Below are 25,390 nucleotides of genomic sequence, written 5' to 3' on the forward strand. Positions count from 1 at the left end.
TCTCTCTATGCTATTCCCTTTCTGCTCTCTCACTGCTACTTGCTCACTGCTACTCTCACTCTGCTGCTCCCCACTCTCAAAATTCCTCTCATTTCTTACCTTAAATATCAATTTTCACAAAGGATTTACTTACAGAGGCTTTAGTACATTGCTTTATAGCACTTTGTGCCTTGTTCTTCTCTTAGCTGTGTCTAGCTCCTGTCCTTTTATATCATCATTGGTCAAATGATTTTTTTCTCAAGATTATCGCATATCCAAAAATTCAAAGTTAATAACAATTATCAATTTCACATGGAAAAAGAAAAAACCCAGAATTGCTAAAAACAATCCTGTAATAAAAACAGCTTGTCTGTAGGTATCTCTATCCTTGATCTCAAGCTGTACTACAGAGCAATAGTAATTAAAACCACATGGTGCTGGCATAGAAACAGACTGGTGGATCAATGGAATCCAATAGAAGACTCAGAAATAAACCCACACACCTATGGATACTTGACTTTTGAAAAAGAGCCAAAACCATACAATGGGGAAAAGATTGCATCTTCAACAAATGGTTCTGGTCTAATTGGATGTCTACATGTAGAAAAATGCAAATAGATCCATATTTATAACCCAGCACAAAACTAAAGTCCAAGTGGATCAAAGGCCTCAACATAAACCAGACCCACTAAATCTGTTAGAAGAAAATGTGGGGAAGAGCCTAGAACTCATTGGCACAGGAGACAAGTTCCTGAAAATAACACCAACAGCACAGGCTCTAAGAGAAACAATCAATAAATGGACCTCATGAAACTGAAAACCTTCTGTAAAGCAAGGGACGCTGTCGACAAAACAAAACGACAACCTACAGACTGGGAAAGGATCTTTACCAACCCTATATCTGACAGAGAGCTGATATCCAGAATATTTAAAGAACTAAAGAAGTTAAAAAGCAGCAAATCAAGTTATCCAATTAAAAATGGGGTACAGAACTAAACAGAGAATTCTTAGTAGAGGAATATAGAATGGCAGAGAAACACTTAAAGAAATGTTCAATGTCCTTAGTCATCATGAAAATGCAAATCAAAACGACCCTGAGATTTCACCTTACACCTATCAAAATGACTAAGATAAAAAACTCAAAGGACAACACATGCTGGAGAGGATGTGGAGAAAGGGGAACCCTCCTCCACTGATGGTGGAAATGTAAACTTGTACAACCACTTTGGAAATCAATCTGGTGCTTTCTCAGACAATTAGGAATAGTGCTACCTCAAGAACCAGCTATACCACTCCTGTGAATATATCAAAAAAAATGCTCAAGTATACAACAAGGACATTTGCTCAACCATGTTTGTAGCAGCTTTATTTGTAATAGCCAAAAGCTGGAAACAGCACAGATGTCCCTCAACAAAGGATTGGATACAGAATTTGTGGTACATTTACACAATATTATATTACTCACCAATTAAAAACAAGGAAATCATGAAATTTGCAGGCAAATGATGGGATCTGGAAAAGATCATCCTGAGTTAGGTATCTCAGAAGCAGAAAGACACACATGGTATATATTCACATATAAGTGGATACTAGACATATAATATTTGGATAAACATACTAAAATCTGTACACCTAAAGAAGCTAAGCAAGAAGAAGGACCCTGGGTAATCCTCACTCAGAAAGACAGATGGAATGGACATTGGAAGAAGGGGAAAACAGAAAACAGGACAGGAGCCTACCACAGAGGGCCTCTGAAAGACTCTGCCCAGCAGTATATCAAAGCAGATGCTAAGGCTCAAACTTTGGGCAGAGTGTAGGGGATCTTAGGAAAGAAGGGGGAAATAGAAAGACCTGGAGGGAACAGGAGCTCCACAAGGAGAGTAACAAAACCACAAATTCTGGGCACAGGGGTCTTTTCTGAAAATGATACTTCAACCAAAGTCCATGCATGGAGATAACCTAGGACCCCAGATGTAGCCCATGGCAGCTTACTAGGGAAGTAGGTCCCTAATAAGGGGAACATGCACTGTCTCTGACATGAACTGATTGGCCTACTCTTTGATCAACTCCCCATTATATTGAAGGAGCCTTATGGGGCCACAGAGGAAGACAATGCAGCCTGTCCTCCCATGCCCCTCTCCAAGTCCAGTGAGCTTTTCTGCTTTGTTCAAGGTTATGTATTCTAGGCAGTCAGGAATGGCGTGTAAATGCTCACCTGCATGTTTAGATGTGTATATGATTTTTCATAACATGCTTCTGAATTCTGAGTTTACTTAGATAACGTTTTGCGCTTAACATGATTATTAACTTTAAAAAATTAAATACTCATTTTTCCATATGTAGGATATAGATAATAAAACTTTGTAAGAGACATAGGATAATTTTATGTCCATTGTTCCAGTGATTTCAATCAGTTTTTTTTCCCAGTGGGAGGTGGAAAAGAATACATAATAATTTAGTGAAAATATAAATACTTGCCTGAGTATTGTTTTCACATTTTAGGTATTGGAGATATAGTGAAGAAATGAAAACCATGGACCCTGGCTACCCCAAGCCTATCACCATCTGGAAGGGCATCCCTGAATCACCGCAGGGAGCTTTTGTCCACAAAGAAAATGGTACAGTGTTCACACTCTCTGCTCCTATATTGCGTATATTAGTATCACATTGTTTGTGATAAATCAAACAATTTTTGAATATGTCATACTAGAAGTGTGAAATATGTATATTCATATCTATAAATTTTATTTATATTTAGTCTTATTCTTCTTAGGAATTTACTTTTACTTTTATGCTATAGATGGTTTTAAATTTGATTTATTTATATTTATTTAAATAGATTAGAAGAAAATATAGATAGAGTTTACTACTGAGGAATAGATACTTTGCAGTAACTTGATATACATATCTCTTATATTCCTGAAAATACGATAACAAATGTATGTGGAACAGTAATCTATTCTGAGTTCAGCCAATTACTTTTATCATGATACTTTTTAATCATGTTTAACTGAAGGCTCCCCTCAACACAATCAGACAAGAATGAATTTATGGATAACATCATAAGAAACAACATAGAATCCTTTGTTTGATAATAATTGATCAAAGAAGAGAGAACATTATACTGTTTTCTCTAATTCACTCTTTCACTACTGTAAAAATCTGCTGTTAAAATGTTCTCCTACTTTTCTCATGAATTTAAAACTAAGATATAGGTTTTAATGTTATTCACATCCAGGTGAAACATGTCACTTATAATATCTGAACATTAATTTTAATTCTTCCTTTTCAGAGTGACTGTCTGATGTCACATGAATGCTTCCTATGTCTCAAGTATAGTACATAAATTCATTTAATTTTCCAACAGAAAGTTTCATTCACCAGTAGTCATCTGTGTTAAATAGCTTATTTCTGAACATAAGTTAGATATATTCCTAAAACTTGAAACTGAAGCATTTAACCACTTTTGAATGTGAATACACTCTCTACACAAGAGAAGTCAACACTCTTTCCACATTACACTGCTGTTATCAGTGACCTGTTGTACCTTTCTTTATTTCTCACTTGGTCCACATGGAGCAAACACTAAGTATAGCTTCCTAAACAAGTTAATTTAAACTCTGGGTATTTTAATATTTTCATTGTTGTTGCTTGTTTTTTTTTCTTTGCTTTTATCCTTTCCTAAGTAAATCCATTCCCAAGGAATCCACATTCCATTCACTCATACCAATTAATTTGAATTATTTCTTCTTAGCCATCGTTCTTTATCTCTGTTTTAGCAGTGTGGTAGGTTTTTAACTATCCAAAAACTATGGCAGAAAATTAACCTCTCCTCCATTCATCTATTCCTCCATACTAATACTCATTCCCCGGCAGAATAATTTGAATCCACACCCTCCTGTTTTTGTTTGGCAAGTTGCTATAGCTGAATAACTCTTCTTCAAAATTAAAAGCCACAGCAGACTTTTACAACACTGAACAAAATAATTTCCAATATGAAATAACCAACGATGACCCATGTGTCCTGTCTGAAATTTCTTTCTATTGTAGAATTCTTTATACCTTGAGTGATACCTATCTGAGTAGTGGCATTTAAGAAGCGAAGTCATGTGTTATAGCTCTAGGTGTGGACTGGTGCTTAAGTCCCGTTTGGTCTTAGTCATATGGAGTGTCTCTGAACATCAATATCTCTCAGAGAATAAAAACAAGAAAATAATTCTTCTTAACAGTGGAACAGTTATGAAGGATAAAAACAGTGCTTTTTAAGATGCAACTCTCTGGTAGTATCAGCATACAATAACAATCATCATCTTGAACTCTTAAGTTGTAACTCCCCCCAAAATATTTATGAATTACTATAGCATTTTTGTTTCATTGTTGATTCTGATTTTTGTATTTTAGCTTTGCATTTTAGTTTTAATTAAAAGCAAAAGTCAAGTCCAAGTAGCATAATCACAGATTTTACAGGGTGTGAGTATTCAAATGTTGAAAATATTTCTTTTTTATTTTTAATTTTTCTTTTTTATATTAATTACAGTTTATTCACTATGTATCCCAGCTGTAGCCCCTTTGAAAAACATTTCTAAGAAAATCTGCAAGTTTACATATGTAAAGAACTTAAAACATCTATTATTTTCACTGTAATATTTTAGATCATACATTACTGAATTATTTGAAACTTCTCATATCAACTCCTCATAAATAAAATAGATATAGTATTCAGAAATATTAAGGATATAATTGTGATTTATTTTCTCTTTATTCCTAAAACCCTTAACAACGAATGTCAAAATTCCATAAGGTGTAGCTAGATAGCACAAATGTAGGATAAAATAAGTAGTACTATAAATGAAGACAACAAATGGGGAAAAGACAAACTGGGGATGACCTACAGCCAGAACTGAGGTTGGTGTACAGCATGAACTTGCTTGTTTAAATTCCCAACAGACAAAAGAAATTACCTACACTCCACTATTTTGTTATAATTTCTTATCCAAATAACAAAGGACCTAATACTAAGATGTTGTGAACATGACCTGTGGTGTGATAGATGAGAAATTTCTTGGCTGATCATTGAACAGTCTGGTCACTGGCAGCTTGGAAATCAGTAATGGCTCAATTTTTCAAACAATTCTTCATATTCTAATAAAAATTCTATGATATGATTCTAATTTGAATTGTATGATAGTAACCCTCTAAGGCAGAAAGGAAAAAGACCCTCTTTATAGTCTAAATTGGAAATGGATATGAATAGTCTGCCGTCACCACCCTGAGTTGCCTATAGGTAGTGTATATTTCAGTGATCCCTTTTCTGACATTAGAAAATATGGGCGGGGTTCGGGGGCACATAACTGCAACCTGAGCATTAGGGAGGCAGAGGCAAAGGGTCAATTGCCATGTTTAAGGCCACCCACAGTATATAGAGAGTTCCAGTATGGCTTGGGATCCAGACTTAGACCCTTTCTCAGACAGGAAGAGATGGATGGAGGAAGGCAAGAAAGGAAGGAAGAAAGAAGGAAGGGGGGAAGAAAAAGGAAAGAATGGAAGGAGCAGGGAACGAAGGAAGGAAAAAAAGTACAATTTCTGTAATATAGCACCCAGAGCCTAGGTAAGACAATTGAATTGAGGATTGTGTTTTCTTCTTTTAGAAACTGAAAGGACTTAAGGTCTTAAACTACATATTCTGAGAAGTAGCCCATTTCGTTAACATTTTATGCATATGCCTGATCATCAATGAGTGGTACCTCTGTGTGTATGTTTTCTCTTCAGGCTTTACCTATTTCTACAAAGGAAAGGAGTATTGGAAATTCAATAACCAGATACTCAAAGTAGAACCTGGGTATCCAAGATCCATCCTCAAGGATTTTATGGGCTGTGATGGACCAACAGACCGAGATAAAGAAGGACTCAGCCCACCAGATGATGTAGACATTGTCATCAAACTGGACAACACAGCCAGCACTGTGAAAGCCATAGCTATTGTCATTCCCTGCATCTTGGCCTTATGCCTCCTTGTATTGGTTTACACTGTGTTCCAGTTCAAGAGGAAAGGAACGCCCCGCCACATACTGTACTGTAAACGCTCTATGCAAGAGTGGGTGTGATGGAGGGATTTATTGTTTTTCTTTCTTTTCCAGGAGTTTGTGGTAACTTGAGATTCAAGACAAGAGCTGTTATGCTGTTTCCTAGCTAGGAGCAGGCTGTGGCAGTCTGATTCAGGGCTGACCTTCCAAACCTAGAGGGTTGCTGGTCCTGCACATGAGTGGAAATACATTCATGGAGAAGCTTCCATGATGCACAGTATCTGCTGTTCTTCAGTCCTCTGTCTTTCTTTGTCATTCAGTTCTAGGCCTTTCCTCTGCACGCTCAATGCCCAGTAAAATTTCAGGATTAACTGAAGAAGAGGAAATATAGAAGAAAAGTTTCTTAATTTTTTTTTAATACTTTTCCTTCTGAAATCTGAGCCCAATTCTGGGAAAGAGAAAGAGAGAGAAAGAGAGAAAGAAAACAAAAAGAGCCAATCAGAAAACCCATAGGTTTTTTCTTTAAGGCAAAAGAAAAAAAAAAAAAGAATTGTTTGTTTGTTTTTGTTTTTAAACAACAAAATCCACAACTGAACTTTCAGGAAAGTGTGAAGACCCAAAACAGCTTTGTCTCCAAAGAAGATAGCTCTGTGATCACTACGGATAGTCTCCTGCGCACCGTTCTGTGAGGCAGAAGGTCTGGAACACACATGCAGGACTCTAGACTGTTGGGACAGCCATTTTCCAACAAACAAGGGGCCAAAATATCTGCAATATAGTAACAGCCTTAATAATACATGCATTTTTCGTTTTCTACAGCTGTTCTCAGCTATGTCCACAGTGTATCATCACTTCCATCCTCATAGCTGTATTCAGACAGGACCGTTTGATTGTTTTGAAATGCTTCTGAACCCCCTCTTGCCTGTTGGCCCAGCATCACTGTCGTGTTCTTCCCAGTTGTGTTAGGCCTTTGTCCCAGGCCTTCCATAGGTCTGTCAGCAATACTCAGCGCAAAGCAGAGCAAGAAGCAGTGTGTCTCTGACATGAGGAGAGTGATGGTTATTTTATAAAGATGTATGACTCTGTTGTTACAGCGGTGTAACCCTTTGAGAACTATCGGAACAGCTTACAGAGTCAGGGTGATCAGTCTTGCAATCTGGTCATTTGTAGAACTGGACAATAGTGAAAGCCATCACAGGTTTGAGAAGTTCAGATTTGTAAAACATACCTTACAATCCCATGTAATTCTTTAATGACTGACAGTACTGCATAAATGCTTTTATAACAAGCAACGATGTGAATTGCCAAAATTTTTCTGGCAAATAAAAAAGATATTTTGTTAACAGTATCTCACGAGAGTGAAATTTTATTTGAATAATTGATTAGAATAGCCTATGCTTCAGACTTACTGATTTTTTTTTCACTTATTTAAAATTCATTGCATGAAAATCCAATTCACCGTGAAATACGCAGTTAGCATTCTGTATTGATTGAATTAAAAAATGGTGACTCTGAGTTTGCATGAAGATCTTCCAGTGCATAACCTACTGCATGTCAGCCATAGTTCTCAAAGGGTTGGTGTGACTGCTGGCACTTAGCCATTCATTGGATCACTGACAGAGCTAAGAGACACCAAAGCATTCCATTGTTGAGTGTAATTTGTCCTAACAGCAGTATTATCATTTTCATGTGACCTGCAGAGCAGGTTTGTATCAATATTTTTTTCCTAGAGAAAAGTCAGCAACTGACAGACCTCTTTATTGATTTTAGGAGCTGCTTCTTGCAGTGAAAGGCTTTACAGCCACTGGGCTGTGAACTTATTAGAGATGGTCGTGAGGAAAGCACCCCAGGAGTCAGACAATGGGCTTTGTGTGAAAGCCAGCTTTTGAGGGGATTAGCTTTTGAAACAATGAACAGCTTGCCTTGAACTTGATATTGATCTGTTGACTGTCATTAACAACAACTTAAACCTTGTCTTCTGTGAAAAATTTTCCTTGAAGAGTCCTGTTCTGTGTCTTTGCCCTTTGACCTTTAACTTGCAAACTGACACAAATTGAAGGAAATCTGGTGTCACTTCTCCATCAGATTGTTATTCTCTAACACCTGGTAAGAGCTGTTTCTGTAGAGCGGAGTGAGAGTCTGGGAAGTAGTTCTGCAGCTGGACGCTTTGCTCTCTACATGCACACTCTGAATATGCCCTATAGATAGAGGTTTTTTTTAATTTTTTCTTTAATTTCAAGCTTAATTTCATCATTTTAGTAAAAATTACAAAAACCATAGGAAAAAAAAAAAACAAAACCTCAAATACTTGAATGGCCAGTGTGGCTTTTATATAAAGCAGGAATTTTATACTAGTGAAAATTTCTTACTCATTTGCTAATAATACACATTTCCAGATGATTTTTAATGAGTGTAGGTATACATTCTTATTTGGAAATGGATAGTTTGGCTGCCTTGAATTTATATTTATACTCAACATAGCATGAAAATTAGAATGCCTTTGGTTAAACTACATGTTTATGATTTGGTTGGGGAAAATATTTTCTAATCACGGGTGGCATGCTGAAAATCTTTGCAGACTGATGTTTCCTGCAGTCTGAGCACATAGCTTGTAAGGGTAGGAAAAAGGAAGAGTTGGGAAAGAAGAATGGCTTCCTGGCTTCCTAGCACCACATTATGCAATGAGACTGTTCTTCAACAAGGCATCCCAGACTTGGACTGTGAGGGTCAGTAAGAAAAGGGGGGCAAGGATTGGACCTGTAGGTCTACTTCAGTACTTCTTTTCCAGATGATGCTACTATTATAGAGTCAGTTGTTACAGAGCATGGAGGACTGTATACATAAGCCTGTTTATGCAGCGTTTGCTTATTAGAGGGTTTAATCCTTTCAGGATCTTGATGTCAAGAAAAAAATGACTGGGAACCTTTTTTTTCCCTAATGATAGACGTGAGTAACTGTAACATTTTGGGACATGTGCAAATCATTGAGAACTCCATCAACGTACATTGGACATTTTTTTTCACTCTCAAATCAAAAAGAAATTCAATAAGCAATCTATTGCCTCTTTATTCATTCATCACAATACCCTGATTCATCACAAGTCTGTAAGTACCTAAGGGCTAGAAAATAATCATAGCATTGAAAAGGAAAGAGTCTTTATTATGCTTGAATTCTGATAAATATCAAGGATGTGATTTGGATTGTGTTGCCTTGAATATGAGAAGTCTATGTACTAAAAATGGCTTATATGTTTACTATCTTGACGAGGACATCAATAAGATCATGTGATAAGAACTAAGTACAATGTAATCAAAAACACCAGGGTTCCTTTGTTCATTGTATGCCAGGCACTTCATTCATATGGTTGCTGACTCTTCTTCTTGGGATTTGTTATAAAAAATTTAGTGCTAAAGAAGTCATGCAAATGAAAATATTTAATTAACCAACACATGAAAATAGCAAATAAAAATTTTTAAAGTGAAGTTATCTAGATTAAGCACATGTCAGCTTAATATCAGTAAAACATACAACCTATCAAATGATCTCTGTAATCTCTAATTAAGTAACATAAAAAATTCAGACCTACTGTTTCCTAAGTGAAATGAAAACATATTCTTGTTCATAAAATAATACATCTGTTTCATTATTTGTACCAAATATGAAGACAACTGTAAACAAGGCAATGGTTTTACATAAAATGATTTTAGAGTTTTACACTTTCAGGTAAATATTGTTTCTCTATATATTAATCAGACTAAGTGAAATATTAAGATAGGTGATCAGTTTGAATTCTCTATAAAACAATAGTTTTGCATCAGTGCTGTAGAAAAAGTTGTGATATTAGGTAACTGCTAATCCATCTGAGAATAAAGTTTTCTGCGGGTATGGCTATCACAGCAGGTGAAGAAAGATGTTCTTTGCCATGGCAGACATTACAGAGCTCAATTAGAGAACAACAGATGTTACTAGCGAATACAGTTTTTGTTACGAACTGGAGAGCAAGGCTTTTCTGAACCAAAAGTAATAAAGTATTAAGTAATGATAACTGAAAGACAATTACTAAGTAGTAAACAGTAAAGTCAGGTTGATGAAATAAGAAAACATTAACACTATTACTCAGGCAGCCTAGAATCTCTTTTATCAACACATAATTTGGCTTTTTAAAATACTGTGCATTTAATTCTATTTCATTTCTTTGAACTAAAATGCACTGTAGTAGGTAAGAAAATTGCCCAGATTCTCCTGCTCACTGTGATATCTGAATGAGGGTGTATACGGTGGATCCCAGGAGGGTAAATGCAATGTTCTCAAGTTCTCCATGTTATGTTGATATTCTAATATGGCACAAATTCAGACTCCTGTCATGTGGACCATACAATTGAGTAACTGGTGCGCCCATATGAATTGAACTCAATGAAGAGGAATAGATGTTATACTTGAATAGATCTGTTAAACAAAACTCATGAAAAGAATCATTTTTTTTTTAGGTATTTGGTATTTATTTCCAGAAACAAATAAAGGCAGTGATTTGCTGATAGTTTTGAGTCTGTGAGATTTTAGTATAAAAATAAGCCTGGGGATGGTGAGGAAATGTTTACAGTGATCACAGAAAAAATGTTTGACTTTTGAAACCGTAAGAGCATATTTCAAGCTGTCAATGACACAACAAACCACTTAAACCACAAGTGTAACATTCAGAGGACCTATCACAAAGAGCTATAAATAGAGTCTCCACTTATCTATGATACCACAGAATAGGTCAAACAACTTATGTGGTAGAACCTAACTGATCCTTCCATGGCAATCACCTCCACAATACTGATTTATAACAACCACAGGAAGCAAGCGCCAGAGTCTAGCAGTCTAAATAGATATAGACTGTTGCCTAAGACAAAAGGAGAGCTATATCACAGACTTTACACAAGTCCGTTGTAAAGGCTGAACTCAGTCTAATAAAGAAACTGACATTCAAGGATAGTACCACCATTAATACGAAAGCTACGTTTTATAAGTAGAGTGGGCAGTGGAGGATAAAATGAGTCCTCTGTAAAATATAAAGTCACACTCTAGCACTCTGTAATATTACAGCTAGAGGTTTTACTTTAGCAAGAATGAAACTAGTAGAGAAAACTGAAACTTCAAGCTCCTCACACCGGGAAAGAGTTTGTGATTTCTCGATGTATATACTTAGTCAATGCCCATTAGATATCACCTCTGTAAACACATCTGATACTCATCCATTGCCTCATAGACCCAAAAAGTTAAAAACATCCATTCAGTAATCTCAGTGAGAACAAAGTTAGAACCCTGAGAAAAAAGCCATTTCCCTAGGATAGAAATTTACCTCAATAATCATGTAACACAAAACACTTGGCATAGTAGCAAAAGTTGCCTTAGTGTTCTAGTCTGATCTAATTGTAGACTTTGTCTATGATGCTCCACTAGCATTGTTTCTCATGTTTGAGTTGGCTGATTTTGAAATATTTCTTGTCAGATTAAGAACATCTACTTATCGATATCTTTTTCAATGTGTCTACTCTGAAATATGATCCAATAGTATAGAAAGCCTATGATGACTTGGCATATTCACAAAAAATCAGAGAAAACCACTGGTGATGTTTGACACTCCCCATCAATTTTTCTGGTAGGATCCAGAAGTAGTAGCTTTCAGTGTTTGAATACAGCTATTAACTGGTAACAAGTGGCATATATCATTTCTTTACAATAATCTGATGCTTATACTAAGTCATAATAGAAGACGAGAAGCTTCGTGGTGTAGCAATGGCTTCACAGGCATTTGTAACAAATGCTTTAACAGTGAAATGGGGCAAAAGTCAGCAACTTGTGATGAGTACATCCTAAGCATAAACAGCTATATACTCTATATAGTCTATACAGGACATTTGTATATGGACAGATCTGAGATGCTATGCCTTTCAAGTAAAAACGAAGTGTGTCTTGGAAATTTTCTTATATTAACATAGGACTAATTATATTATTCGGGTGGGTGGTCTATGTGTCCTTCCATGAAAGGGCGCACTGGGCCATGCGGAAAATACATCCTAAGCCGGAGTATTGTGCTGATTCACATGACGTGGCCATGTGCTCTGCTACAGAGCTGGATTTTATACCCTTAAGAAGGGAAGAAAATATCAAATATAAATGTATCTCTTTCGTATTAGGCCACTTAGCTTCAAAGTAAGTTGTCACTAACTTTTATTTCACTGAAGAAATGGAAGGATATAATGCTGATGAAAAATAAAATATATTTAAAAAAAAACACATTTTAGCCAACAAAGACATTTTCTACAATTTTTCTTCACCTGTTTTTGTTGATCAAAAGAAAATTACATATACATGTGTTTAATACATATGTATATATATATGTATGGATATATATGTGTGCACATATAACATATATATGCACACATATATATAAGCCTCTTTGTAGCACTTGATAGGGAGCTAGATTGGCTACCAGGCATAGCGTTTTTAACACGGGCCTTTTTATACATGCCTCATACATTATGAAGCTTTGGTGAGGTGTGACGTGAAAGGATGCTTTTCCCTAGGATTAGACTCTGGTGCTGCTTGTACTTGTCATTGTGTGAGTGTTTGTTGCTATGTTGGCCTGTCTTGTTCGTATACTGATGAATAAAGCCTTGTGTGCACTCTCTATTTGACGTCACAAGAATGCATGTTTTGTTTGCTGTCATGTGATACCAGTTGGATCCCATTCCTTTTCTACATACCAACATAACAACTATGTTGTTAATACAGAACATACTTTGAATGAATGGTTTTGGTAGTAATATACATGTTTTGTTTTTATTTACTTCACCGAGTTAACATCGACACCAGTATTGCCTCATATCTTGCTCCTTATGTATTCCATTGCTTATCTAAAATTAGGATTTTAGTTACGATAGCCGTTTCCTTCTTTTCTATATGACATCTACTCATTAACACAATTTTTTACAGTCAAACAAACATGGATTCTAATTAAGAGTGAGTGATTATCAGGATTTTCCAACTTTCTTCTGAGATCCATTATTTGACTCTTCAGCCACCAATTTTCTTCTACCTAATTTTTTTAATGAATCAGTTTTAATTTTCTTTCTCTTTGTGAAGACTAGAATTTAGCAGCACTGCACAATGTAGATGGAACCCTGCAGATGTGTCTTTGTTTCTCGGTATATTCCATCATTAATTACACGGAAAACAAAACCCTTATAAGATCCCAAATTCTTTCATTTGCTTATATTTTTATAGAGCTCTTCCCCCTAGGAAAGTAAGATGCTGAGTATAATTGTAGCTGTCTGTTGATAAGACAGCTATGAAAATTTATTTGGGGAGAATGTATCAAATGTAAATATACAATAAAGTAAATATTACAATATAGTGTTTAAGTACATCTGGAGGATATGAAAGCCTAAAGCCTTGACTTTTTGGAATATTTACCTTGAGGGGTAAATTAAATATATAAGAAAGAGATAAAATAAAAGATGAAGGTGTGCTATAACAAAAGCTTTCGTTGCACTGGTTTTGACTGCATCGGCATTCCTGTTGTTGACCTCTATTATCAGGGGGCTTAGAGACTTGGCCATAAAATTTGCTTCAAGTATAAAGTCTTGTAAGACTTTTTTCCTTACGTGTACCTAATTTTAAACAAATATATTTTGGTTTTATATTATGGAAAGTAAATGTTTGGAGTTTGCTCACTTAATTTTGTGCTAATACAAAATTTAATAAGCTTGATTTTTCATAAAAACATAAAATATAATTAGTTCATAGTCTAATTTCTTAAACAAACTAAATATTGTTGACATGGAGTATTTTGCCTGCTTCACCAGTGTGGTACTTATCTTCAATATATTTTAGGACTGACTTGCATACATGTTGTTATCTTGATTTCAATAGTATATCAATATGACTGAAAAAGAATATAGATATATGATATCTATATGTTATCTTGTAGCATATATTTGCGAATATATAGCATAAGATATATATGTGAGTATGCATATACATATATATGCACTAGATAGGTTAAGTGGAAGAAGCTCCTGTCCATTATCAAATAAATACCATGTATATTTTTAAGAATTGCACAGACATTTAGCTTTCAGAGTCCAAATGAGAGACAAAAAATTGCAGAATAATGTTCTCTCTTGGGAAAACAACAAGCATTTTACAGCTTCCTGTGAAAAGCACCTTTCAGTCATCTAGTGTGATATTAGTAATTAAAACATTGAAAGTAAAGAAGGATTTACTAAATGAAAATAGACTGTGAAGCAGAAAGAAAGGTCAAGGAATCAGAATTTCAGACAGTTGAATGTGATTGTCTGTACCTTAGCATTATGTCATTCCCTAATATGTCTTCAGTTAAAGAGAGTGTGAAAGTCTGAGTTTCTGAGTTGCTTATATTGTTTTCTACATTATCTCACTAAGGATTGAAAACATTTAGTTTCCATGTACCAGGCATGAAATGATACTTTTATTTACTCAGAGGATTTTAAGGGTTGAATATTATGGTTTTGCCCTCACCGGATTACATTTATTCCTTTGTGAATTTGGCATATATATTTCTCCTGATTGCTTCTACTGACAAACACAAAGCTTGTTTGTGTGCAAATAAAAGGCTAAACAAATGGTGCTAAAGTGTATTATGACTGTCAGATATAATCAGGCAAAATTTTGTGGTGCTTCAATTAATTTTTCATTGATTTTATTGACCAGTGTGTTGAATGGTGTTTATTCACGATTTGTTTTTTATTAGTAAAATTAAGGCTTCATAGCACATTGTTAATAAAATGGTTGCCTAGATTGTGTAACAGCTCACCAAGCTATTATATCCTTGACTCCTTATAATGAGGACTCATTAAAGGTCAAGGGTCATGCTATTAATTTCATTCTATAGATCAGTAACATGACTGAACATTTTTCACAAGGTACTTATGTTTACAATGCTATAACCCTTTGACTGCTGTGGCAACCTTAACCATACAAATGTCAGAAGCTAAAATCATCCGCATGGTTTGTGCCATGGCAATCAAAGAGTTAAGGGCTGTGCAGTTATTTGTTTTGTATTTATTAATTTATATTTATTTCATTTCCATTCAAAAAGTGGTTTGGGTGGGGCAGTGTTTGTCTGCTGTAAGTGTCTTAACCTAGGGAAAGGTTAAATGGCTTTTTATACTGTTGCATCTTCTGTATTTGCCATCAATTCATTGTGTTGTAATTTTAAATAAATGTCAATAAATAAGAAAACCGAGTAATGGTTCATAGACATTGTGGTTTTAGTCATGATTCACTTTCATTTATGACCAGCATGTAGACTATGATCAATAGCTTCAGTCTTTGCTGTCTTTGTCTTCCCTATTAAGAAACAGCAAATGAAAATGCTTGGGTAATTTAGAGAAATGTTTCTTGTGTATTTTCCTGAATTTGCAAGTGTATTTAACTAGACTTATCAATTGGAGAATTGCTTACCTATATGTAAACAATCATGATCAAGGAGAGGAGTAAAAAACACTCCTGCACCTCATGTACTTCAGGCAAGTATTCAGTAGCACAAACATGGCTTTGTATGGTACTTATCCTGTACAAAAAATAACTATCTGAGGAGGTATAAACTATTAATTAAAAATTGTATGCCCACCCTCATTAGGTATAGTCAATTAAAGGAGTTATGTTTTCTATCGAATCTTTGGCAGAATATCATGTGAAGAACCCTCCCTTTACTTTTCTTGGTGCTGGGATCGGAACTCCGTCCTGTGCACATGATTACAATTCGCGCTATCACTAAACAACACTTCAGTCCTCTTTTTTAAATGATGTTATTATAATAAAAGAAGGCTGTCAGTGAAGAACTAAATCCCAGAAATAAAACTAAGGATAAACCCTTTCTTTTTTTTTAAATTTTTTATTATTGATTATTATTATTAGTTACATTTTATTAACTCTGTATCCCAGCTGTATCCCACTCCCTATTTCCTCCCAATCCCACCCTCTCTCCCTCAGCTTCTCCCTGCCTCTTTCCAAGTCCACCGATTGGGGAGGACCTCCTCCCCTTTCATCTGGCCCTGTTTTATCAGGTATCTTCAGGGCTGGCTGCAAAGTCCTCCTCTGTGGCCTAACAGGACTGCTCCTCCCTTGGAGGGTGGGGAGGTCAAAGAGCCTGCCATTGAATTCCTGTCAGAGATAGTCCCTGTTCCCCTTACTATAGGAAACCAATTGGTTATTGAGCTACTATGAGCTTCGTCCGAGTAAAGGTTCTAGGTTATATCCATGCACGGTCCTTGGTTGGAGAAACAGTTTCAGAAAAAATCCTGTGCCCAGATATATTTGGTCCTTGTGGGGCTCCTATCCTTTCCCTGTCATACTAAGTCCCCTTCTGCCGAAGGTTTGGTTATGAGTCTTAGTATCTGTTTTGAAATGCTGCTTGGTAGGGTCTTTCAGATGCCTTCTGCGGTGGACTCCTGTCATATGTCCCTTTCATATTAATATTTGAATAAATTACAAAACCAATTAAATGTTGTTCTGAAAATATTCAGTAGCTGCATGTAAAAAAATGCTGAACTAAACATTTTCTGAAAATCAGTTTTAGCATGTATCAGTAATCTCTGAACCCCAGAGGCCATCTGAATTTTACAAAGAATAACAGATTTTATTAGGAGTAAAATAAAAAGTCATTCTCCCACCCAAAAATGTGTCCACCTGTATACCAAGAAATTAATCCCTCACATACACGCAGATACACAGAGAAAAAAAAGAAATGAGAGAGGCAGGGAGCAAGAAAGAGATATCCCAGGATTGGTTTTGCAATCTCAATCCTCCAGCCTCAGCCTCCTGGTACTGAGTTTATAGTCATTTTCCAGAATGACCAGCCTAATCTTACTAATGTTAATCCACACATAAATGAGGATCGCTGGAAAAAGTGAACTATGATAGAAGATTAATTGCCTGCCCAGGCAAAAAGTTTATGAAACACAGAGCTGTTGATGAGTCTTCTTCCTAGTGCAAACCCAGAGAATTTAGAGAGCTATCAAGAGTTTAATTAGAAGACCTGCAAATTACTGCTCCACCACTGAAGTGGGGTTCCCCCCTGTGTTGCCAGCACCTGTTTGGGGTGTGCGTTCTGTCCTTTTCCTAAGCTCCCTTTCTCCCTTAAGACCCATGGTTGAATCTGTGCCAAAGCCTTTTCTGAATGAACTCCAACTTTGATCCATGAAACAGCAGTGAAAAATGAGCTGCCAGGTATTGTGGTCATGCCAAAGGATGTGCAAAGTTTAGTCTAGCAACAGTACACTTTAATTGTATTTGTAGAGGTTGTTTAAATTACTTATTTTTTAATTAATTAGAGTTTATTCACATTGTATCCCAGCTGTAGCCCTCTCACTCATCCCCCCCTTCCCAATCCCACCCTCCCTCTCTCTTCTCCTCCCATGCCTCTCCTCAACTATACTGGTAGGGGAAGTCCTCCTCCCCTTCCCTCTGACCCTAGCCTGTTAGGTCTCATCTGTTTGCATTGTCTTCCGCTGTGGCCTGGTAAGGCTGCTCCCCTCTCAGGTAGATGTTTTTTAAACAGAAAAAAAAAATTTAAGTTTTAAAACTTTAAAATTTTTAAATGTAATTGAAAATGTTAAACTGTCAATATAATAGTAGACCCAAGAGGGAATTTGTACTGTTCTTGTTATCAGAGGAGAGAGAAAAGCTAGAAATGTCTGTCAGACCCACCAACAAATTTATTTTTCTTATCTACATGGATTTATACATTAATTTAATATATAATATATTTTGTGTGAAATATAGATTTCTGTACACATACCTAAGTGTTTTTCATTACAATCCACGTTAAAAATCAATAATTGTTCTTGATTAGGAAAAACCTAGATAATGCTATAAAACAAAACCCTAGTAACATGCCTAACACATTATAAGAATGTGTTTATCAAAGTGAATTCCATGTTTTCATACTTTAAAGCACATTTTAAAGACTATAAATTGAATACTTCCGGTCATGTTGACCTCCACTGCTACACTCACATCTCAGTTACTCTAGTTTGCCAAAAGAGCCTCACAGTACCTCTCCTCTCCCACCCTTTCACTTCTATTGCCTTCTGTATTCTTTCCTTATTTTCATCCCTGAAAAAAAATATACATTTAATTATCCCCTTCGTGTTATCTTTCTGTCTTGTTAAGCTCTCCACTGGGCCTATTTTTCCAACATATGTACTTTTTCATTTAATTATTTTTATTTTTATTAATTTCAGTTTATTTACTTTGTATCCTCCCTGTACCTCCCAATCCCACACTCCCTCTTCCCCACCTGTGTCCCTCTCCCAGTCCACTGATAGGGGGGGTCTCCTCCCCTTCCCTCTGATCCTAGTCTATCAGATCTCATCAGGAGTGGCTTCATTGTCTTCTTCTGTGGCCTGGTAAGGCTGCTCCTCCCTCAGGGGGAGGTGATCAAAGAGCAGGCCAATCCGTTCATGTCAGAGACAGTCCCTGTCCCCATTCCTATGTAGGCCACTTGGATACTGAACTGTAGTGTTTTTTATTATTAAAATAGCTATAATATATTTCCTCCCACATTTGGCTTACTTGAAGTATTTATGACAATAACCATACTGCCACTAGTACTTTTGATTGACAGCTCCTGGGTAGTAATGTAGGCCTACTCATTTGTCTTGCCTCTTCCATCCACAAGAGCGCTCTCTGTGGTACTTGTTTAATTGTCAGTCCAACATCAGATGTTGGATTCTAGGTATTAGAGCTTAAAGTTTCTTCCACTGCAGATAACATTTAGAACTAACTATTGTGAGTTTGTACTAGATTGTTCCAATGTTTTTAGTCTTTATTATACACTGTCTCCTGTGCTATATGTTTATGATGTGCTGTGAAATCCGTATTTCCACTTTCCACTTGCTGGACTATTTAAATTTAGTTTTTTTCCTTCTTGCCTTCAAACCACTGCTTATGAAACTTCTCACCATCCTTTTCTTACTTTGAAAAGAGAAACGATTCTTGGATTTTCTCATGTTAGTGGTGGAATAAGATAATTTTTGTTACCTATGTGTCAAATATTGATTTTCCTCAGTCTTCCTTTCCTGCTTTTTATGCTTGTCCCCATAAAAACTCACCAGCACTAAAATATACTTCCACAGTATTTTAGACACTCCATTTCTCCTTGGCTAGCTCCGTCTTTTTTTCCACAACTCACCTCACTTCCTGGTGCAAGCATCTTCCTCACCAGACTTGAAATTACAGAACTGGGCTATCAAAAATAAATAATTTATTAAACATTTAAAAGTATTTGTTGTGTATGAGGGGTATGTGCATGAATGTGGAAGCCAAGGGCATCCTCTATTATCTTCCCTTTTTTTCCCTTGATGTGGGGTCAATCATGGAACCAGTTGTTTTTGTTAGCAATCACCCTCTCCCAGTGACCCCTGTACCCACTCTGCAGCCCAGTTTTCACCTGGGTGCTAGAGATCAATTGAACACAGCAAAAGCTTTTACCCACTGAGCCTTCTCCCTCTCCCAAAGCACAGATATTTTATATGTGTGCGCTCCAAAATCTGTTTTCTACTTGTCTTCACCAGCAAGCCTTGTACCTAAACCCCTCTCGATATTTACCGTTTCCCGTGAATTGTCTTGGTCATGCGTTTGCATTCGCTGTGAATTCCAACCTCACCTTTGTGATTTTTCTCTGACCCAAGTTGACAAGAAACCATGAACCCTTGTAATTCACCTAGGGCAATCACAAAAGAATTCATACCGCATCCTTCTCACTTCAAAGTTTTCCTGGTGTTATACTAAGTTCTATGACCATGGTCTTATGCAAATTTTGGAGAAAGCTTATTTTGTATGTGAACTTATTTTTTTTTATGCTCCTTGTTACCATTTACTTTCTAGGAACTGTACCGTCCTCACTGTGGTGATTTGATTTCTGTGTTGGTCCTGCTGCATTACCCAATGTAATGCCTGTCTCGAAGGATAAGCTCCAGAGACAAGTGTTACACTCAATCAAATAATATTTTTATTATGGGCAGGTGAACGGAATTTTAGGTAAGAACTGGGAAATAGTAAGAGCTGGAGAGGACAGGGTCTCCACAAGGAGAGCAACAGAACAAGAAAATTTGAACACAGGGAACTTCCCAGAGACTCATACTCCAACCAAGGACTATTCATGGAGATAACCCAGAACCCCTGCACAGATGTAGCCCAGGGCAGTTCAGAGTCCAATTGGGTTACATAGTAATGTGAAGAGGGACTGCCTCTGACATAATCTGATTGGCCTGCTCTTTGATCACCTCCCTCTGGGGGGGAGCAGCCTTACCAGGCCATAGTAGAGGACAATGCAGCCACTTTTGATGTGAACTGACAGACTAAGATCAGAAAGGAGAGGAGAACCTCCCCTATTAGTGGACTTGGGGAGTGGCATGCAAGCAGAGGGAGGAGGGAGGGTGTGATTGGGAGGGGAGGAGGGAGGGGCTTATGGGGGGATGCAGAATGAATAAAGTGAAATTGATGAAAAATATAAAAAAAAAACAAATAATATTTTTAATTTAATCAGAACAACAGAACTTTAATTTGGCTTTGTTATACATTCTCTAATCCACTGGAGAATTATATGCATAAAGATATTAAAATAACATGTTTCTAAAATCAAATACTTAAGTAGTTGACCTTGTTTCTCTCTAAAACTTTATTTCCCAAAGCTCTTAAAATATTTTTTATTGACCATAAAGTAAAAGTGCAATTTAACCTATTTTTATATGCGTTTCTTAGTTCTATTTGATACTTTTTAAGAAATGAGAACGTTTTTCAGCTATGGTATTCTGGTGATGTTAGAAGACCTGTAATATACCCATAGGAACAGCAAATATGCAGACAAGACCCATAAAGTGAAACTGCTTTCCTCAAATCTATGCAAAGACATAAAAGATGTGGTTACTAGTTTACTTAATATGATGTGGAAACAAATTCCCCCTAAAATGAAAAACTAGCAGGAATCTCTGGAATCATTTTGCCTATTCATAGGGAAATACAATTTAGAGTAGGGAAAATCGACAGGATAGCAAACACTACGTTCGATATGAAAGCATTAGGATTTTGGTGAGAAAAATGCTCAGAAAAAAAAATTTAAAAAGCCAAGTCAGGAAAAACATAGAACAGTAGAACAAATAAACACACAAAGGCAAAAAAAATTGTTTTTAAAAATTATTGTTACTTGGGTCAGCTGTTGAGTTACTATGCTTATGATTGCTGTACTGTGCTAAGACTTTATTGATTTTAGTTGGTATGAGACATACATCTAAAAGAAGTGGGATGTTTTTAGGTCAAATGGTTGGTCAGACATAGCAACAAAATTTCCTGACCTTCAAAGTCTTAACTCTCAGAAAATAGTTATTTTCTTCTCCTCTCCCCAAAGATAGAGAAACAAGAGTACAAGAAAGGTGGCAATAGCATTATTTGGGTGTTGGGAAGGAAGTGGAAATTTAACAACTGGATTCATACACCCAAGAAAATCTAGTGCTAAGCTGGCAGAAACAAGCAGGGAACATGTTTCTGTGGAGGCAGGCAGAGGCCGTTGATTAAATTCACACATAAGATCTTCTGGTGCTCAAGACCCTGTCCAGGGCTCCCTGCTTGCAGAAGAACACTATATGCAATTGAAAAGTCTCATTTTTTTTTCACATGGAAAAGGTGGGATTCAGGTCTGAAGAATGCTAGAAATCTGTAGCAAAACAAAGGACGAAATTAATCTTTTCCTGCACCTCACCACAGGAAGCTTAACAGAAAGGATTTCCTTTGTGTTTATATTCACCTAACCAAGAAAATGGAGCACGCTTTTCTCACAACCTAAGAAGAAAAATTATTAAAATGCTGTGGCCAGTTTCATTCCAGTAAGTATACTACAAGAGAAATCCTTATAAAAACCATATAAATAGGTCCACCTAGCATTCACTGGGAACATTTTGTTACCTGTTAAACGGGATCAAATAACACAAGAATTTTAAGTATTTGTGAAAGGTGCAAAATTTAAAATACAGACCAAATGACAAAAACAACAACAACAAGATAATAAAGGAACTAGATTATAGAATGGAAAACTAACTTTTAGAAGTATATTAGTCCTTCAAAATTCAAAATCCAACAATTATTTCTTGGGAATTAAAATCATGGTAAGACAATGGAAAACTCAACTACCATAAAAGTAAAATTTAATCTCTAAAAAAACCCACAAAAATTAATAAAATTTAGAATAATATGTTAGAAAATTAGAGGACAGATCTATAGTGCTGAAAGGTTTAATATTCTAATAATAAAAGTTCTAGGAGAAAAGAGCAGAGAAAATTAAGTGATTATATAACTTACTAAAATTTCAATAATTTAGAAACCTGACTTTCAAGATTGAAGAGGCATTGCTATGGACAGTATGATGGATCAAGAATATAATTCTAAAATACCAGATGGTAAAGGGTATGAAAAGTACTAAAAATTTCCAAATATAAGACAGAAATTAACATGCAACATGAAAAGGATCAGAAAAATCCTCAGACTTTTCAAAAGTAACTCTAGAAATTTAAGATCATAGAGGAAACTCCACAACACTGTATTTTTCAGCCTAGAAATCTTTACACAAATATTTATGATGTGTACAATATAAAATAAACATTTCCTTTTTGTGATCTTTTCTCAGCTATAATTTGTATTTCTCTAAATGAGCACTCAAAGGAAGCTCTAATTCAGTAAGAAGAAAAAACAGATCACTCAACAGTACAGTGAACAATACTCTTACAAGTATAAGTTGTGCAGTCACAAAATCAACCATAAGAAACAATAAATAAATAAATAATAAATAAATAGCTACACAAGCTCCATATGAACTGCCATAACACCCCTCAGCATACACCCAAAGTGTTTTGCACAGAGATACTTAGACATTCTTATTTATAGCTATAGTTTTCATTCACAATAGCAAAGGCATAGAATAAGCCTAGGTGTCTAGCAACAAATGAATAAAAAAAAACATTGAAATTTAATTAACAGGAAACTGGATGTGTCTAGAAGTCAGTTTAATGAGGTAATCAGACTCAGACAAATGTCCTCTCATATGCAAATTCTAACTTTCTCTCTCTCTCTCTCTGTATGTGTTGTAATGGAATGATGGAACTAGAAATGGGGCCACATGAGGGGGAAAAGTTTGTTAGGAACAGAGAAGGGTGATAAAACACAGGTGACCTGAAAGTAGTAAGGGAGCTACTGGGAGTAGAAGGGTAGAAGGACGTGGGACACACCTTAGAGTAAGAGTTGGGAGGAGGCTCGCCACATAAAATCAAAATAAAGTCTACTACTTTGCATGACAGTCAATGAAGATAAGCAAGCAAAAGAGAATTTGTTTAGATTGTAACAACATAGCCAGGGTTGGCCACTGGTGAGTTCCATGCCCATGAGTTCAATGCTGTATTAGCGTCTTTAAGCATGAAGCTACTGTAGGGTATGTTCCATCTATACAGAAAACTCAGAATATGAGCACATGGAATCAAAACAATAAAGAATCCAGGTCTTGAGAAAGAAACTCCTCAAACTTAATAAAGCAAACTAAACAAAAACAACAGCAAGACAAAACAAACAAAAAGACAGCCAGCCAGCCTCGTAAACAAGGAGGCTACTTAGAACACATGAAGGGATAATGGTACTCATGTGTCCAGGCACACAGGCAGAAGCACTGTGAACAGCATTAAACACGGGATATTGTATGTGTCGATGATGGAACTGTGGAACAGGGTTTCTGTTACAGTATTGTTTTGCTATTGGTAAAGTATTTAATAATGTAACTGTAACTATATCAATCCAGAAACTAAAAGTTTAAATTTAAGTACAGGGACAGACTATGGTCAGCATATCCAATTTTCTCATGGCTCAGTCCTCTCCCATGTCTCCAGATGTTCAACCTCCTCTTCAGATATTGATCGTTGTCATTTAAACACTGTTTTTCTTCTCACTTTCTCAACTTGTTCTTTCTTTGTGCTCTCCTATTGGTAAAGACAAAGGAAACCATGACAATCTTAGCAACTTTTTCAAAGTTTCAAAAGTTTTCTCCCTCGACTTTGCTTGGAACTCTCAGGGAATACTTATAAAGTTGGCAAATGATGAAAGAAGTAGGGATTGGTGAAAAGAAGCAAAATAACATTTCAGACAACAAATAAGGCTTGTAGAATGATACAGGTGTGAGAGAGTATGTGCCTTTGGGGAATGGAACTGTTCTAAAAGTGGGACACAATCTGTACGAAGGTCAGTTGTTAAAGGTACAATCAAGTAGCAATGAAGGTGAGTATTGAATAATAAAGTGATTTGATACCTGAATCATTATGGTGTAGTCCTCAGGTGATTTTAAATGCATTTATTATCTGTTATTTACTAATCATATTAATTTCATCCAAATTTATGTGACAATTTCAAACAGTGGGTTTTTGTTGTTGTCATTGACTCTCCTCTATGCTTCCCAAAGCTTCTTCTTATGATGCCTTGCAATCTGATTAGCTTCATTTCTGCTGAGGTGTGTTCTACTGTCCTTACCGCCTCACTGCTGCTTCCTTTGGCTACTTGTGGCTCTTTCTAACAACATTACAGATATTCACCCTCACATATACACGCTAGGTGCTAGGTTATGCATATGAGAAAGCACGTGGTGTGGATCATTCTGCTTCTGGGTCACCGTGCTAAAAATAATACATTATAGATTCACTCATTTTACTGAAAATTTCAGTTTTCTTTGAAGCTTGTTATAATCTCATTGTGCATATAATTCATTTCGTTTCATTCCAAATGAAAAGATATCTATTTTGGATAATTTGGGGAGGGTTGATTTCCTTCTGTGAAACGAAGACCCCTGCCTGCGCTGGCTTTTCTAAGTAGAAGCTAAAGACATGATCAGAACTCTGTTGTATATTCTGGACAGAGGCTTGAACTGGGAAATTTTGTGTATTTGAAAGGGACATGTACTTGAGAATTGGGAGCATTTAGGAGCAAAACAGATAATGCTATGACCTGGTATTAGATAAAGGAAAACAAGAATTTAGAGGGTAGGGTTTGTTTCCCAGAGGCTTTATAAAGGCATCAGTTGCCAGAAGATATTAGACACTGAGTTGGAAGCATTGCTTTCAGTAGCATGTGAAATCTTTTTCAAAGATTATCATAAGCTAAATTCACATTTTCTTGGCTCAGGCTTCTACTGAAACTAAAGACTTTTGTGATTTCTGGATATTTATAGCCATAGCTATGAGAAGGCTAGAAAGAGAACCTTCACTTGACCTAGTATGTTGACAGATTTCAATGTCTACCAATTCCAAGTCTCAATAGGTAGGTCCTGTGCA

At 36.2% G+C, this 25,390-nt stretch overlaps 1 protein-coding gene across 1 annotated transcript in view; it reads left to right on the forward strand.

The window, feature by feature from the left end:
• Mmp16 (matrix metallopeptidase 16) overlaps positions 1-15,880 on the forward strand; it is a 255,964-nt gene extending 240,084 nt beyond the window's left edge. Inside the window, exons 9-10 of the mRNA XM_060386026.1 lie at positions 2,482-2,597; positions 5,749-15,880. Coding sequence (XP_060242009.1) covers positions 2,482-2,597; positions 5,749-6,083 — 451 coding nt within the window. The 3' untranslated portion in view covers positions 6,084-15,880. The remainder of the gene's footprint in view (positions 1-2,481; positions 2,598-5,748) is intronic.
• The last annotated feature ends 9,510 nt before the right edge of the window (positions 15,881-25,390 follow it).

The sequence above is a fragment of the Meriones unguiculatus genome, chromosome 6 (genome assembly GCF_030254825.1).
Source record: "Meriones unguiculatus strain TT.TT164.6M chromosome 6, Bangor_MerUng_6.1, whole genome shotgun sequence".
In the NCBI taxonomy this organism is placed as follows: Eukaryota; Metazoa; Chordata; class Mammalia; order Rodentia; family Muridae; genus Meriones; species Meriones unguiculatus.